The 18,405-nt window shown below is 41.8% G+C and overlaps 1 protein-coding gene across 1 annotated transcript; it reads left to right on the top strand.

Moving 5' to 3' along the window:
* The first annotated feature begins 1,837 nt into the window (after positions 1 to 1,837).
* On the top strand, positions 1,838 to 14,590 carry ATP5ME (ATP synthase membrane subunit e). Its single transcript, XM_040322652.1, has 4 exons — positions 1,838 to 1,980; positions 9,603 to 9,657; positions 13,121 to 13,216; positions 14,399 to 14,590. The coding sequence occupies exons 1-4, from the start codon at positions 1,945 to 1,947 to the stop codon at positions 14,422 to 14,424; spliced, it is 213 nt and encodes a 70-aa protein (XP_040178586.1). The 5' UTR covers positions 1,838 to 1,944; the 3' UTR covers positions 14,425 to 14,590.
* The last annotated feature ends 3,815 nt before the right edge of the window (positions 14,591 to 18,405 follow it).

Here is an 18,405-nt window from a genome sequence, read left to right as displayed (position 1 = left end):
TCTGCGCTCCAGGGGTGTCGTTACCACCCATGGGCGACAGTTGGCGCTTGAGGGGTTCTGGCAGAGCCGCTTTTCCCCAGCAGCCAATTAGAGGAGTTTTCCCTCGTGGAGCATGCTGGGGGAGAGTATATCTGTGGCAGACGCCATTTTCCTAGTGTTCTTCGCGGGTTCCAGGTGCGGCACCTACCTTTAGGGTGTGCGCATCCAACGGACCCTGGCGATGGCCTACCAGGCCGGGGTCACATTCTACGCGGAGTTCCATGTTCCTGAGAGGGGCCCCAGTGACTTACTGGGTTCCCAATTCTGTTGAGGAGATCCCAGGCAGGATGCCGTTCGATGGGGGGTCGGCTTGAGGAGAACCCGGAGGCAGGTTGTCCAACAGGGCTTGAACGAACCATCAGGGATCTGGTGACCGGAATGCTGACAGGTACACTATTGCTGTCATCCGGTGACATATGCTTAATCTACTGGGAGGATTCGCTCAATTTCAATCTGTTCATTTAGCTCATTTATGTAATTGGCCTGTGGCAGAGGCCCAGAGCCAGGTCTGTGGCAGAGACCTGTTCCTCCCAGAAAACCTAAAGTGACACTTCGGCTGCCAGGCTCGTGGCAGGAGTCTGTCCGGGGCACTTCACCCACTCTGGCTGGAGTGGCGACAAACTGCAATTGATACTACTGAGAGCAGAATTGCTTGGTTCATATCCAGGCCTGATACTGCAAAGTTCTCTCTCTTGCTTCATCAACCAGCCGCTCCTGAGGGGGTAGCGCTATATATATATATATATATATATATATATATATATATATATATATATGTGGCTAGATTCACGTAGGGGGACGCAAGTTTGTGCGGGCGTAGCGTATCCTATTTACGCTACGCCTCCGCAACTTAGACGGGCAAGTGCAGTATTCACAAAGCACTTGCTCCGTAAGTTGCGGCGGCGTAGCGTAAAACTGCCGGCGTAAGTGCGCCGAATTCAAATTGTCAAGAGGTGGGCGTGTTTTATGTAAATAAAACATGACCCCAGGTAAATGACGTTTCTCGCGAACGGCGCATGTGCCGGCCGTGAACGTATCCCAGTGCGCATGCTCCTAATCACGTCGCAAAAAGTCAATGCTTTCGACGTGAATGTAATTTACGCAAAGCCCTATTCGCGAACGACTTACGCAAACGACGTAAAATTATCAAAATTCGACGTGGGAACAACGTCCATACTTAACATTGGCTATGCCTCATATAGCAGGAGTAACCTTACGCCAGAAAAAGCCTTATGCAAACGACATAAAAAAAAAATCCGCTGGGCGCGCGTACGTTTCTGAATCTGGGTATCCAGCTCATTTGCATATTCTATGCTGAAATCGACAGCAGCGCCACCTAGCGGCCAGCGTAAAAATGCACCCTAAGATACGACGGCGTAAGAAACTTACGCCAGTCGGATCTTAGCCTAATTTTGGCGTATCTTGCTTTCTGAATACAGAAAGAAGATACGCCGGCGTAAATTCTTTCTGAATCTAGCTCATAGTGTTTGGGGGTTCTATGCAATTTTCTAACAAAAAAAATGATGATTTTTACATGTAGAAACAAAGTGTCAGAATTGGCCTGGGCCTGAAGGGGTTAACGTATTAAAAAAAGAATAAATGCTGTAGCAGGGAAGTGGTTTATATCAATGGAAAGCAGATGAAGAAGGCATTATTACACTCCTCCCACTGACTCTGCACCAAACGTTCACCTCGTCCATTCTATACGACTCCCTCACACGCCGTATACCGCCCACATCTCCCTCCCTCCTTCCGCCTTCCGCCTCCCTAGACCTACACTCTGCCAGTCACGTGCTTTGTTAACCTTGGCACATAGGAAGGGCTTTGCAGACACTTCCGGTGACGTCAGGCTTCTTCCTGCTCTCCCCGGTGTGCTGTGTGAGCGGTGTTATTGGTGAAGAGAAGATGGTTCCTCCTGTGCAAGTGTCCCCGCTCATCAAGGTGAGTGTGGAGGGCGGTGTGGACTGACCTACCGGCGGTGTGCGGTGTTTGTAGGGCTCGGAGGTAGCCTGTATCCCCGGACTTCTGGCTGAAGGTGACATTGCAGGCATGAGAGGGTCAGGTCATGGTGTAGTGTGGGATAGCAGACTTTGTAACACACAATGTCATTGTAATCAGAATGACAGCAGTGCAAGATTTCTACCCCCATCAAAGTATGCTATGCACCCATGTACTTGGAAACACCCCCTATAGGTTTAGAGGTGCAGCCTGGATTTATCTCCCCTCTGGGTGCCAACACAACCAAATATCAGTAACCTTATTGGGGACAGGAAAATGAGCAGAAGCTGTTTGTCTACAATACATAAAACACAGCAGAGGATTCGTCTTTACAGCTTTTATCAAAATGTTTTTTTTTCTCACAATTTTCAATATAACACACCAAAGTAAAGCAGGACATAAAAGGTATGAACGTAAGTACAGAAATGTCTCCACAGTCCTCTGAGAATGGCAGGACGAGATGAACCATATCCACTTGTCGATCACAATAACCAGATCAACTTGCCGATCATAATATATACATTGCTTTTATAGGTAAAGAAGAGCTTTGGGGTCTTTTTGACCCCAAATCTCTCCATAACGAGGACCTGTCATGCTTATTTCTATTACAGGGGCATCTCATCAAATTAGAATGTCATCAAAAAGTTAATTTTTTTCAGTAATTCAATTTTAAAAAGTGTGTGTGTGTATATAGGATGTGTTACACACAGAGTGATATATTTAAAAGATTTTGTTTCTTTTAATTTTGATGATTATGGCTTCCAGCTAGCGAAAACCCCAAATTCAGTGTCTCAGAAAACTAGAATATTACATACGACCAATTAACTACTTGCCGACCAGCCGCCGCAGTTATACAGCGGCAGCGCGAGTAGCTATACGTCATCTCGCGTTTCAGCCAATAGGGGCGCGCTCGCCCCTGTTGCCGATGCGCGTGTCCGGCAGGCGCGATCATTGCCGGGCACCCGCGATCGCTCATTACAGAGCGAGAACTGGGAGCTGTGTGTGTAAACACACAGCTCCCGGTCCTGTCAGGGGGAGAAATGACCGTTCGTCTGTTTATACAATGTATGAACAGCGATCTGTCATTTCCCCTTGTTAGAACAAACACGGAATATAATTCACCCCTTCCTCGCCCCCTAGTGTTAACCCCTTCCCTGCCAGTGGCATTTTTATAGTAATCAATGCATTTTTTATAGCACTGATCGCTATAAAAATGCCAATGGTCCTAAAAATGTGTCCGAAGTGTCCACCATAATGTCGCAGTACCGATAAAAATTGCTGATCGCCGCCATTACTAGTAAAAAAAAAAATTAATAAAAATGCCATAAAACTATCCCCTATTTTGTAAACGCTATAACTTTTGCGCAAACCAATCAAATGCTTATTGCGATTATTATTATTTTTTTTTTGTAGAAACATTTGTAGAATATGTATCGGCCTAAACTGATGAGAATTTTATATATATATATTTTTTTTTTTTTGGGGATATTTATTACAGCAAAAAGCAAATTGTCGCTCTATTTTTGTTTATAGCGCAAAAAATAAAAACCACAGAGGTGATCAAATACCACCAAAGAAAGCTCTATTTGTGGGGGGGAAAAAGGACACCAATTTTGTTTGGGAGCCACGTCGCATGACCGCGCAATTGTCAGTTAAAGCGACGCAGTGCCGAATCGCAAAAAGGTGGTCCGGGGCTGAATTGGTTAAATAAAAAAAAAAAAGGATTTTCAAGGGCTTTATGGAGATGCTGATTTAATTTTCCAGCAGTACTTGGCACCTGCCCACACTGCCAAAAGTACCAATACCCGGATTAATGATATCAGTGTGCTTGATTGGCCAGCAAACTCGCCTGACCTAAACCCCATAGAGAATCTGTCCTCCGCTGTAACTCTAAACAAGTAACCTGTAAAAGGGCTTAACCATAACCCCCGGACCATTTCGCTGGCCGAAGACCAGAACGCTTTTTGCGATTCGACACTGCATCACTTTAACTGACAATTGCGCGGTCGTGCGACGTGGCTCCCAAACAAAATTGGCATCCCCCCCCCCCCCCTCCCACAAATAGAGCTTTCTTTTGGTGGTATTTGATAACATCTGCGGTTTTTATAAACAAGAATAGAGCGACAATTTTGGAGAAAAAAAGCAAAATTTTTTACTTTTTGCTATAATAAATATCCCCAAAAAATTATAAAAAATGAAACATTTCCACAGTCTAGACCGATAAGTATTCTTCTACATATTTTTGGTAAAAAAAAAATCACAATAAGTGTTTATTGATTGGTTTGCACAAAAGTTATAGCATCTACAAAATAGGAGATAGTTTTAATGGCATTTTTATATATTAATTTTTTTGTTTTACTAGTAATGGTGGCAATCTGCGTTTTTTTTTTTTTTTTTTTTAATCGTGACTGCGACTTTATGGGGGACACATCGGACACATTTTTGGGACCCTTGTCATTTTTACAGCGATCGGTGCCATAAATATGCACTGATTACTGTGAAAATGACACTGGCAGTGAAGGGGTCAATCACTAGGTGGCGTTGAAGGGGTTGAGTGTGTACTAGGGAGTGATTCTAACTGTTAGGGGGTGTGGCTACGAGTGACACGTCACTGATCCTGATGAGAGGGAACAGTGTCACTAGGCAATATGGGGAGATGCTTGTTTATACTTGGCTTTCCCCGCTCTGCAGCTCTGTGACCCGATCGCGGGACACCAGCGGACATCAGGTTCCGCCGTCACGGAGCTCGCGGCAGGGGCCCCCGCACGGTGGGAGTTTCAAAGTGCCGTAAATATACGTTACTTTGCCCAACTGTGCCATTCTGCTGACGTAAATGTACAGGAGCCGGTCCTTAACCGGTTAAAATGTCACATATGGAGATTTTTAAGTACCGCAGTTTGTCACCATTCTACAAGCTTATGCAGTTTTAACTACCTAAAGACCGTGCCATTTTATTGTTAATTTAACTTTTTTTTTTTTTTTTGACACTTAAAAAAATAAAATTTAAATTGATCACTTTTATTTCTATTACAAGGAATGTAAACATCCATTAAAATAGGAATATGACATGACCTCTTTACAGTGAGATATGGGGTCAAAAAGACCCCACAATCTCGCCTAGGCGGGAAGCCAAAACGTGCCGTCATAACATCGCGCTCGGCCTCCGGCGACCATCTGGTCTGACTGAAATCTCTATGATCGCAACACGGGGCTGGCAGATTCTGTCTCCAACTCACCGGTCGCATCGGTAAATCGGGAGAAGAACCGGGGGGGGGGGGGGGACATCCCCTTTCACAGCCCGTAAGAACGATCAAGTGGCCACTATGATCATTCTTATGGCGTAGGGAATCACCGGCTGAAAACGGCAATATCTGAATGATGCCTGTAGCTGCATCATTCAGATATACCATCATAAAGCCCAGGGCGTCATATGTGATTAAAAAGTTAATCCGTGAAAGGTTGGGTGTCTATTTGCTCAGCATAACATAATCTTTCACATTTTACCAAAAATTGGGGTATATATTGTGTTTTTGTGTGTATCCCCCCCAAAAAAAATTGCATTCGAAAAACCGCTGCACAAATACCATGTGACAAAAAATAGCAATGATTGCCATTTTATTCCCTAGTGTCTCTGCTAAAAATATACACAAGTCATTTTCTAGCAAAAAATACTGATCCAAACTTGTAAACAAGTGTCAAAAAAAGGGGCTGTCGATCACCTTCACATGGTGTAAGCATAATTGTTCCATTAAGAAAATGGTGCTAATACAATAATTGATACTTCCAAAGTAAAGTATAAAAGAGTAGCTTCACATTATCCTATAATCCTGAAAATGCATTTAAAGGTATAGTCCACCTTTTGCAAGAAAAAAAGCATTAGGACCTCATTCACTTTGGGGATACTAGAGTGAACAACCATGCAAGGGCCATAGTTTGCCTGCATAGGACACACAGGTGTTTGTGCAGCCAGTCCCATGCATGTCAGTTAGGACACAGCCGCTGCTCCCAGTTTGTCACCCCTGTGGATACATATCCCCAAACTCGCACAGTCTGCATTCAGGGACATGCCTTTGCACTCACAGGGGCATGTTCCTGTTGTCCCATGTCCTCGGGGGTTAATCTCAACCTCCCAGCTTATAGCCTGCTTCCTTCTTCCACTCTTCCTTTAAACATAATATACAGAATTCACCTGCTCCTAAACGTGGCCTTATACATTACATTCTAATTGCACAATTTCATTTAGCTCTACTAACCACTGCCTGGTTGTATACAATTACATTTTTTTGTTGTTTATGGTACGCCTGTTTTAGAGACCTTACAGAGATTAGCTTTACAGTTACCTGATGGTGGTTTCGTGTCTCTCTTGTCTCAGGTCCCAGTGTTGATGAAGCTTCAAATGTTTGCTGCAGCAGTGTTGTGGTACCTGTTTACAATAAGGATGCGGATTGGCTCACTTGGAACCAATTACTAGCACTTTTTACACACATATATGGGCATGTGCCACTGTGTACTGCTGACCTGGAGCCCAACACTTCTGTCGGGTAAAGGTTCATGCACACTGGTTTATTGTAAATGCTGTTTCTCCTGACAGTAAAAACCGGCCACAATTTCACTTTTTAAATATAAATACCCCTGTAATACACAAGCTTAATGTATTCTAGTAAAGTTAGTCTGTAAACTAAGGTCCGTTTTGTTGGGTTGTTACAGCATTTAGACACTTTATAAAATAGAAATTGCCTGGGGCCATCTTAAGTGTGGGCATCATGAAGCCAGACTGTATGACTTCCTGGATTTCAGCCTTGCAGATCTCGCACGTGCTCAGTGCTGCACAAGCAGTGTCAGATCAGGTTTCAGCACCTGTGCTGTCCAAGTCACATGATTCTTTGAGACTGGGGAATGCACAGACTCCTGGAATGTTACACCCACTACATTCCCAGGAGTCTGTGCGGTGTAGGTTAGGAAGCATTAAGCACCTAGGTGCAGGAAGTGGGAAGATTAACTATTCTGCCTAGCAACAACACTTTGAAGGCATCTAAAAAAAAAAAAAAAAAATTCGTAAAGGACTAATGACATTTCTTTAAAACTACTGATGTAATGTTATATTTATGGGTGGAACTACAATTTAAAAACACACCTAAACCATGTTTAGACTAGGAATCGACCGATATTTCGGCCACCTCTCAGGCCGATGTTCTGTACAGCATCGAGCCGAGCATCGGTCTGTTATTACAATAAAACCATCTGTCCGCTCTAAAGAACGGTACTGGGGTGATTCGTGCATCACACCGGTAAAACTCCTTGTAGCAGTATCGGTAATATGGGGTACGTTTGTGACCTATACCAATATTTTAAAAAAAGGAATATCGGCCACCCCCTAGTTTAGACACGTTCAGGCATTTTATTTGAATGGCTCCAGAATTTATTTATTCTAGAGGCAGCTTTGGCTGCCTCTAAAAGCCTATGTATGCATTGACACATAATGGGAGGTTTACTAAAACTGGAGCACTCAGAATCTGGTGCAGTTGTGCATGGTAGCCAATCGACTTCTGACTTCAGCTCATTCAATTAAGCTTTGACAATAAGCCCAGGTTCACACTGCTGTGGGTTAGAAATCGTGCAAGTTTAGCTGAACTCGACGATTTCAAACCGGCAATGCAGTCTGACTTCGGCGGCCAATTGACTGACATCTGTGCGGGTTCATGAACAGGTGTCTATTCAAGTCGTCCCCAAAAGTAGTACAGGAACTACTTTTGGGAATCAGTGTGTCACCATTTCCAGCAATAGCCGCCAAATTGACATGTCAAATCGCATTCCAAATCTGCACAATGTGGGTTAATTGGTTTCCATACACGGCTGCACCAAATTTTTCACGCTCCAGTTTTAGTAAATACCCCTATAGGCTTTGAGGGGAATTCAGTGGCACAGGCAAAAAACACCCCAAACGTCAGTTTAGGAGCAGCAGTGTGCATGAACCCTAAGAGGAGATGATTTCTGCATATACAGTATCTCACAAAAGTGAGTACACCCCTCATATTTTTGTGAATATGTTGTTATATCTTTCCATGTGACAACACTGAAGAAATTGCACTTTGCTACAATGTAAAGTACTGAGTGTACTGCTTGTATTTTTGCTGTCCCCTCAAAATAACTCAACACACAGCCATTCATGTCTAAACCTCTGGCAACAAAAGTAAGTACACCCCGAAGTGAGAAAGGCCTAATTGGCCATTTTCCCTCCCCCGGTGTCATGTGACTCATTAGTGTTACAGGGTCTTGGGTATGAATGGGGGGCAGGTGTGTTTTAAATTTTGGTGTTATCGCTCTCACTCTCTTATTGGTCACTGGAAGTTCAACATGGCACAGAACTCTGAGGATCTGAAAAAAAGGGATTGTTGGTCTACATAAAGATGGCCTGGGCTATAAGAAGATTGCCAAGACCCTGAAACTGAACTGCAGCACAGTGGCCAAGACCATACAGCAGTTTAACAGGACAGGTTCCACTCAGAACAGGCATTGCCATGGTCGACCAAAGAAGTTGAGTGCACGTGCTCAGCGTCGTATCCAGAGGTTATCTTTGGGAAATAGACATATGCGTGCTTAAAGCATTGCTGCAGAGGTTGAAGGGGTTGGAGGTCACCCTTTCGGTGCTCAGACCATACGCCGCATCCTGCATCAAATCGGTCTGCATGGCTGTCTTCTGAGAAGGAAGCCTCTTCTAATGATGATGCTGAAGACAAATGCTCGGTATCGGTAATGATAACCGATACTAGTATCTGGACAACCCTAATGCCGACATGTCACAAACTGAAGCCAAGCATGATCCCCCTCCCTTCGGAGGCTGGGCCGCAGGGCAGTATTCCAACATGATGACCACTGCCTTGCTATAGAAGCTGAGGGTAAAGATGGACTGGCCAAGCATGTCTCCAGACCTAAACTCTATTGAGTATCTGTGGGGCATCTTCATACAGAAGGTGGAGGCGCGCAAAGTCTCCAACATCCGCCAGCTTTGTGATGTCATCATGGAGGAGTGGAAGAGTGGCAACCTGTGAAGCTCTGGTGAACTCCATGCCCAAGAGGGTTAAGGCAGTGCTGGAAAATTAATGGTGGCCACACAAAATACTGACACTTTGGGCCTAATTTGGAAATTTCACTTCGGGGTGTACTCACTTTTGCTGGCGGTTTAGACATTAATGGCTGTGTTATTTTAAAGGGGACAGCAAATGTACACTGTTATAAAAGCTGCACACTCACTACTTTACATTGTAGCAAAGTGTAATTTCTTTAATGTTGTCACATGAAAAGATATAATATTATATTTATAAAAATGTGAGGGGGTGTACTCACTTTTGTGAGATGCTGTAAGTTCTAGAATGTGGGAAGGATGGAAATAGACTTTGGTTGTTTCAATTCTTAGATCTGAATTGTATTTTGCTGGGGTGAAAATTGCCCTGCAGTCTAGTGTTTGCCAAAGAAAAGTTGAAACAGATCTGTCTAGCTACCTGTCTGTCTCTGTCATTCTTGTACATGTAATGCAATAGTACTCTAACTTTGTTTTTATATTTTAGTTTGCCAGATATTCTGCACTACTGCTTGGGATTGGCTATGGCAGTTCAAGATATGGTAAGTTTTAAACAATATATTTAAAAATGGCAAAACCTTCCTCCTGTGCTTTTACCCTACTGAGTGTCTGTCTGATAGTTCTTGCGCAGGTGTATGTAAAGCTAATCAGTCTAAAAATCTAATTAAAAAAATCACAACATAACAGAATCGTATAGTGTTTCTCCAATACGTTACTAATATAGCAGTGATGCTTGTATTTAAAAATTGTAGCAAAAGACTACATTTGGTGTTGTAAGACCACACCAACATGTAATAGAAGGGTGGATAAATAAACCCACATGTACACCTACTTTAAAAAAATAAAAATACACTCACACACACTCCATAAATGTTTCCCAAAATTATGTAGTGCCAAAATAGCAAGTATATATGTCAAAAGTCCAAAATTCTTATTCAATCCCACGTGTGCAAGTAACGATTCTTCTACATAATATAAACACCATCCCAAGTGGTATCTCCTCCACCACTTATGATCAAGATCATTTACCGATGTTTAGTGGCTGGTGATGAGGAACCTGCAAACAAGCATTCTCCCTTAGCAGGGCGTAATAGTCTGCAGATCTGTAATTTATGATCTCAACCCGCCTCCGTTGTTGCTGATCAAATTGATATTGATATTGACATATCCAGCAAGCAGTTATCCTCCCTTTTACAAGGTGCAATAATCTGCCGATCCTGACTCTCCTCCGCTATTAAGCAATCAATCTCTCCACAGAGGTAAAAAGCAAAATAAAGAAAAGAAGCGCAGCATAGCATAAAATCCTTTTAAAGTTTATTTCTTTATTAAAACCGTATAGTACTTACATTTAAAGGTGTCTCCCGACACTGATAAAACAGGCGTGGGTTAAATACGAGTCTTTTCAAATCTCTCAATACCACGAGCAGGCAACCAATGTAGCGTGACAACAATGCCTCCAACAGTACACCCTACGTACGTTTTGTCATTAGATGTCCTCACGGGCATTGGAGTACTGGAGAGACACTAATATGATTATATTTGGATTGATTAGCATTACAAACACCTGATCACAACGCTGTGTTTGTTACTTTTTTTTATTTGTTGACGTTCCTCAGATAGCAGCAGGACAGGATTAATGAATAGGTATTACATTGATTTTCTCCTGTCTGATCATACAGTACAGCTGGAAGTCAATCTTCCAGGGCCCAAGAGTTTTAATCTCATCCCAGCAGCATGGCAACATTTCTTTACATACAGGTTTCTAATGCCATGTGTAGGCAGATATTATTGATAATTTCTAAGGCTTGATTCACACTTGCTTGCAGTTTGCAGGTGCAAAAATTGCAACTTGTTCTCGCAGTCAAATCGCACTGAATCCTGAATGGCACCCCCAGGCGTCTTGGTCCGCTGCGCATTTGCAGGTGCATGAACTGCAAAGAAATAGCATGGTCAAAAAGACCATGCGTTTTCCCTGCAGCCATGTTTTAAAAAAAGTACATGTGCCTTTTTTTCTGCGGGAAATGCGGGCACAGCAGCCTATTCTTTTGCCAGAGCTATACATGGGTGGCAAAAGTGTGAACCTAGCCTAAATGGATAGTGTCATGCTTGGCACATGGCAGTATCACTGGTCGCATGCTTTTGAAAATTACCAGTGTTTCTGGTCACAGTGCGTTAAAAGTCAAGAAAGCAGTACCTGTCTATGTAACATCATTGGTCTGTCTTATTTAACCTTCTCTGTTTATCGCAGAGTGACCTGAGCATAAATTGTTACTGTATCTAATTTGAGCTGTAGGAAGAAATGGGATTCATCATGCAGCTGCATCATCAGTTCATTCTGATGTTTGCATCTAAGGGTTAATTCACCTTTACAAAAAATGGTCTATGCAGGTAAAGGGTTTTTATAGATAAAAACAAACTGTGCAGCTCTAAATAAAATTGAATAATGTCCTCGCTATATTTATGTACTTATGTACCTTCTTTTTTTTTAATATGGCTGAGATTCCGCTTCACTTTCTGTCCCAGACATGTAATACAAAGTGAGGGGAATAGTTTTGCCTAGCAATATTTTCCATAGAACAAAGAAAATCTGTGCTTTTAGTAAATTGTTAATGCTGCTGGACACTATTCTATACCTTTTTGATACCAGGCACTCATATAAACATTCAAAACAGTGCCGCACATTTTATAGTTCGCTGTGCCCGTAAATAATATGTAAAATACAATAAATTTAATCGTGGCAAAACAATGTTGCAAAATAGGGACATTATCCATAAAAGTGTCCATAAATCGCCCAAATTAAAAACTTGTGAAACTATTATAAACCTCCAGAGAGAAAATGAAATGGAATAAAGTCCTAAACTCTGTGATGAAGATGGAAAAGGCTCCTAGGATAGCTGAGGTGATGCCAAAAAACCTCACCAAAGGCTTACCAGAATGCCAGCGATTCGTCAAATATGATGTCCGGGGCAATAATAAAGGAGAACGTACACATATGTACTTGATGCAGAACACTCGGAGCTGCCTCTAAATCTAGACCATGATGTTACCAGAGACTTTTACAAAGAGATTTTCTTGGCTCCCATCCTGGCAGCTCTGGTGAAATCTGCAATAGAGGGTTTAATTTAATAGTTGCAGCAACTTCTTCTAGGTCTTTCCGGGTAGTTTTCAGTGTCTTTTAAAGGTCATTACTTCTCCCTGGTACAGTGATGCAATATATCGCTTGGAAACCTACAGCAAAGGTTTTGCACCCTAACTTGGAATATGACACACAAGTTTCACATCATAAGTTATACCAGTAAATTCTAGTTGTAAGCATTTACAAGTTGGTGGCTGGCAGGAGCATTGGAACGTGTTTCTGCTGCTTTCTTCTGCATAGAAGGTCTTTTAGTGGCCATAAACTACAAGATGCCCTCAACAACTGTGCTAAAGAGACAAGAAAGGTCAAGGGAGAACAGGGTTTTCAAATCAAATGGGATTTTAAAGGGAGACACCAGTACTGTTTTTTTTTTTAAGGTAAGCACAAAAAACTAAATTATTTTGAAAAATATAAATTTTAATACATCATATAAAAATACACAATACATTAATTTACATAGACCGTAAAAGCGTTTGGGGGGAAAAAAGATACTGGGTTGTGCATCTAGCCAACATGTTTCACACAGTTGTGCTTAATCAGGGCCTTGCACTCATCTTTAGTTTTCTCTGGTCTGTACAGGACATTAACATATGTCGTTAATCTCAAACCAGTAAAGATTTTTTTTTTACAGGATTTCATCATTGCATAATGTTATATTACATATATTTTAGCAGTAAAAACTGCTGTGCTCACCTAGTCTGAAAGAGTTGATGTGTCGCACACCGCTTAATAACACTGTACTAAAGTGTTTTGCAGAGTTTATATAAATCTAAACTCTGCAATCATTAGTTTACTTAATCTGGAGATTTGGTAAAGAAATAGCTAAATGTTTTCTGAGATTTCTTACCAAACACTCTCTCTTTTTACAGCATATTTAAAGCCAAGAGCTGAAGAAGACCGAAGGATTGAGGCAGAAGAGAAAAAGAAACAAGATGAAGCTGCACGCATTGCAAGGGAGTTGGCAGGTTGGTTGTGTGTAATAGATACTTGTGCAGAAATTGTAATCCAAATCTAACCAGGCACCACGCTAAGATCAGCTAGCTAGAGATTTTTTACTGAAAACTTAAAATATGGGAGCTGCCATTGCTGATGCAGGCTCTTGGATATTATGCCCATCCAGGTTTCTCTATATGGTAAGTTAATGATATAGGGGAAGCATGCAGGAAAGTACAGACCTTTCCATACTCCACTAGCGTACTTGGCCAGGTTATTAACTTGCTAGATAATAAAGCAAGCCCCAGAACATGTAGCACTAAAACAAGATCATAATACTGTTCTTGCATGTACATTTTCTTTTAACCTCAATCTACTGTTTGATTTTTTTATTTCTCTGAGGAGCAGTAGCAAGTTGGTTGTTTTGCTCCTCCTCTCCCTCTTCCTATAATTAGGCTTTTGGGCCTTGTTGTTTACCACTCAACTGTACTCCAAAATGTTGCATTATGAGGGTTAGTTTCTTCCAGCATCACAAGAGGTGTTTTGTTTCACAAAATGATAAACAATGAAGACAGATCCAATAAAATGACCCCAAAAAGATGGGAAAATACAATGCGTGCACATTTTTGGCATAAATATTGACTATTGGTTTATGCATTATGGTGCCCATTATATCTTGGAGGATCTAAAGCCATCATCCAGGAAAATCTATTTTGGATTGGTAATCCAAGATCTAGGTCACAAACCCCAGAATTGGAATGCAGATTCTGAGTTGCAGAGCATTGACTCAAAGTAATCCAGTGAGCCAAGATATTGGCTTTCATGTAGCCTTTTGGAACAGTTCACTTCACCCAATTAAGAGAGATGTATATTGAGGGAAAGGTAGTATTTTGCATTCATTAGTGGTAGTAGAAACAGATACAGCGTTGCAGTTAGGTCTTCAAAGACTAATGTGTCTAAATGTTTTTTGGAGTTCAGCTTTGAAAGAGGAACAAAACATACCTCTGCTCCAGTGAGGTGATGTCTATAGGCTCCCTCACTATCGTGTCTCTCCTGCAATAATAAGCCTTCCAGCCAGCATTTATTTATTTTTTTATTTATTTTTGCTTGGCAAGTAAAATCTGCTTTTGTTGATTTTAGCACATGTTTTTTGTTGAAGCAAAATTGTAACCAAATTGTCATAATATCTGGTAATTGTGTTTATTTTGTTGCAGAGCAAGAAGATACCATCTTGAAATGAGTTTTTTTGTCATCAGAGAATGTCTTCTGGGGATTCTACAATGTATAGCTATTCTGACCGTCTTCTAAATCATTTAAAAATGTTTTTGTGGACTGGTTTGTACATTTGAAATATATGTACGTTAACAGTATATTTAACAACAATAAAATCTGAAACTTTCCATGATCGTTTGAGTAATTGAAGACTTGTTTTTGTAATTGTTCTGCAAACCTAAAAATGTGTAGCTAAACAATGGTTGTGAAAATAGGTTTCAAAAATGTATCTGCAGCTCTTATTGGCTATGAAAATGAGACATGTTTTTGTGCTTTAACATATCAGTGCACCTCGCAACATGGCCTGCTTGTAAGGATGGAGATGGAGATATTCCAAGTGCTATGGTGGCAGTTTTTGAAGGGGGAGATGTGACTTGAGTAAGAGAAAAGCTGTTCCCAGCTCTCTTTCTTTGCCACATTTCCCAAAACAAGTCTGCCTCTTCTAAAAGTGTGTGTGTGTGTGTGTGTGTGTGTGTGTGTTAGAGAGGTGTGTGTGTATGTGTATATATATATATATATATATATATATATATATATATATATATATATATATATATATTTATTATATTTATTTGAGGAAGACTGCAGGGGGTTAGAAGCAGGCTCAGTGCTTTGGGGGGGGGGGGGGGGGGGAGAGCACAGCTTACGGTGTACAGTACTGGCACAGTAAGTAATTATTTCAACCACTCTGACCCAAACTAAATTTTTAAGTCACTAGAAACATGGAGTTCTGGTTTAAGCACTGGTCCCTATTGATTATGAGGTCTCGCAGCCTGTTCCTAATTTAGTCAGTTTATGCAAAGATCAATAAGAGGATTATCCGTCAACCAGGTGCCAAAATAAAGGCCAATATTTTACTGTATATGCAGCCTGACTATTATAATGGACACTTGAGTAACTGTTTTGGCCATACATGGATCGATTCATCTGTCTCAGCAGGGATTGACTGAATTTTTGATCCCTGTATGGGAAATGTAGTTGTACAACCACCCTGTCGGGTTTTCCTGGCTATAGCTGGCAGTGCTGATAAGTGTATTCTGACGGCGGGGAAGTCTCCCCTTTGTCAGAATGTGGGGAGGATTCCCCTATCCCCATGAAGTGTGAATGTGGGAATCTAGATAGACAGTATCTCGCAAAAGTGAGTACACCCTTTACATTTTTGTAAATATTTTATCTTTACATCTTTATTATACCCACTGTATAAATGTAAATTTGCTGTCCCCTCAAAATAACCTCAAAACACAGCCACTAGCAGGGGTCTTCAAACTATGGCCCTCCAGTTAAGGAACTACAATTCCCATCATGCCTAGTCATGTCAGAGTTTTACAATGTCTCATGGGATGTGTAGTTCCGCAACAGCTGGAGGGCCGTAGTTTGAGGATCCCTGCACTAATGCTTTGGCAACAAAATTGAGTACACCTCCTAAATGCAAGTGTCCAAATTGGGCACAAATGCCCACTTTTCCGTCCCCGGTGTCATGTGACTTGTTTAGTGTTTCAAGTTTGTAGGTGTGTTAAATTTTTGGTGTTATTGCTCTTACACTGTTCACTGGAAGTTCATCATGGAACCTTATGGCAAAGAACTGTGAGGAGCTGAAAAAATTTTTGTTGCTCTACATAAAGATGGCCTAGGCTACAAGAAGATTGCCAAGACCCTGAAACTGAGCTACAGCACGGCGGCCAAGATCATACAGCAGTTTAACAGGACAGGTTCTACTCAGAACAGGCCTCGCCATGGTCGACCAAAGAAGTTGATTGCACGTGCTCAGCGTCGTATTTAGAGGTTGTCTTTGGGAACTGGATGTATCGGTGCTGCCAGCATTGCTTCAGAGGCTGAAGGGGTGGGGGAGCAGCCTGTCAGTGCTCAGACCATACTCCGCACACTGCATCAAATTGGTCTGCATGGCTGTCGTCCCAGGAGGAAGCCTCTTCCTTGTGAGAACCTCCTCAGTGTGAAAGGGATCTTAACCACTTAAGGACCGCCTCCTGCACATATACGTCGGCAGAATGGCACGGCTGGGCACAGGCATGTACCTGTACGTTGCCTTTAAGAGCCCTGCCGTGGGTCGCACGCGACCCGGCCTGAAGCTCCGCGGACTCGATCGCTGCCGGTGTCCCGCGATCGGTCACAGGAGCTGAAGAACGGGAAGAGATGTGTGTAAACGCACCTTCCCCGTTCTTCTCTGTGGCAGTGACACTGATCGTCTGTTCCCTAATATAGGGAATGACTATCTGTGACATCACGCCTACAACCACACCCCCCTACAGTAAGAATCACTCCCTTAGGGCACACTTAACCCCTTCACTTCCATTGTAATTTTCACAGTAATCGGTGCATTTTTATAGCACTTTTCGCTGTGAAAATGGCAATGGTCCGAAAAATGTGTCAAGTGTCCGCCATAATGTTGCAGTCACGAGAAAAACGCTGCTGGCCGCCATTACCAGTAAAAAATAAAAAAATTATTAATAAAAATGCCATAACTATCCCCTATTTTGTAAACACTATAACTTTTGCGCAAACCAATCAATAAACACTTATTGCGTTTTTTATTTTTACCAAAAATAAGTAGAAGAATACGTATCGGCCTAAACCAGTGTTTCTCAATTCCAGTCCTCAGGCCCCCCCAACAGGTCAGGTTTTCAGGATTTCCATTATTTTGCACAGGTGATTTGATCAGTTTCACTGCCTTAGTAATCACCACAGCCTTTTCATCTGAGGGAAAACCTGACCTGTTGGGGGGGCCTGAGGACTGGAATTGAGAAACACTGGCCTAAACTGAGGAAAAATCTTTTTTTATATATATATATATATATATATATATATATTTTTTTTTTGGGGGGGGGGGGGATATTTATTATAGCAAAAAGTAAAAGAATATTTTTATTTTTTTTCAAAAATGTCGCTCTATTTTTGTTTATAGCGCAAAAAAATAAAAACCGCAGAGGTGATCAAATACCACCAAAAGAAAGCTCGATTTGTGGGATGCCAATTTTGTTTGGGAGCCACGTCGCGTGACCGCGCAATTGTCAGTTAAAGTGACGCAGTGCGGAATCGCAAAAAGGGGCAAGGTCCTTAACCTGCATAATGGTCCGAGTCTTAAGTGGTTAAAGTGACAAGTCAGTGAGGACCTTACTCACGAACTGTGTGATGGAGGCTAGTCATCTTGTGCCTATTAGGCAGGATTGTACAGAAGTTTCATCTGACAAACATTTTGCACTATGGGGGGGGAAATATCATATCTGGTCTGTAGACATCCAAATTTAAACTTATTACATGTATAGTATTTTCTATACTCCCATACAAGTTAGTTCCAGCTCCTGTTTATGTAATGACACATAAAAGATTTTACTTTGTTTTTATGGATGCCTGAACTTCTTAATAAAACACTAACTACTCTGCCTCCCAGACTCAGGACACAAAATGGCCAGAGAATAAAACGAAATACCAATAAGCCACCAGTGATGGATTAATCAAAGGAGGTGATTAGAGTTTGTAAATCTTAGAAATTATTCATTTGTAAAGTAGAGCTGACGCCCAGCTTATAAACAGACACCGCGTGTGTGAGCCACACAGGTAAAGTGTCGCTGTGAGCACCCCTGTATTGCCAAGTGTGTATTGACTTGTCCTTGTGGAGCATAATGTGTTATGTACTGAATTAAAGTGCTATATCTACTTTGTACTAGGGTTGCACCAATACTGGTATCTATGCCGTAAAACGATTCTCGGTTAAATGCTCCGGAACCGATACCTTCTGTCTCGATTCTTTCAGCTGTCAGTAGGAGTTCCCTGCTAACAGCTGAAATGTGAAGAAAAGAATGCCGGCAATTATTGGTTAAGGAGCGGGCTACCCGCATCCTTGACAACCAATAACAAGTGTTTGTGAGAGCCAGAGTTTGCAGCAGCAATGTCCTCCAACATGCCCCCAGGATTCTACTGGCAGGAACTGAAT

Source organism: Rana temporaria, chromosome 1 (genome assembly GCF_905171775.1).
Source record: "Rana temporaria chromosome 1, aRanTem1.1, whole genome shotgun sequence".
NCBI lineage: Eukaryota > Metazoa > Chordata > Amphibia > Anura > Ranidae > Rana > Rana temporaria.
This window is presented reverse-complemented; position numbering and strand designations above follow the sequence as displayed.

Bases quoted from the DNA above. Each gene is read 5' to 3' on its own strand.
- ATP5ME (XM_040322652.1), top strand. From the start codon at position 1,945: ATGGTTCCTCCTGTGCAAGTGTCCCCGCTCATCAAG. The intron at 1,981-9,602 runs GTGAGTGTGGAG...TTTATATTTTAG, and splicing joins AAGTGTCCCCGCTCATCAAG to TTTGCCAGATATTCTGCACT. The intron at 9,658-13,120 runs GTAAGTTTTAAA...CTCTTTTTACAG, and splicing joins CTATGGCAGTTCAAGATATG to CATATTTAAAGCCAAGAGCT.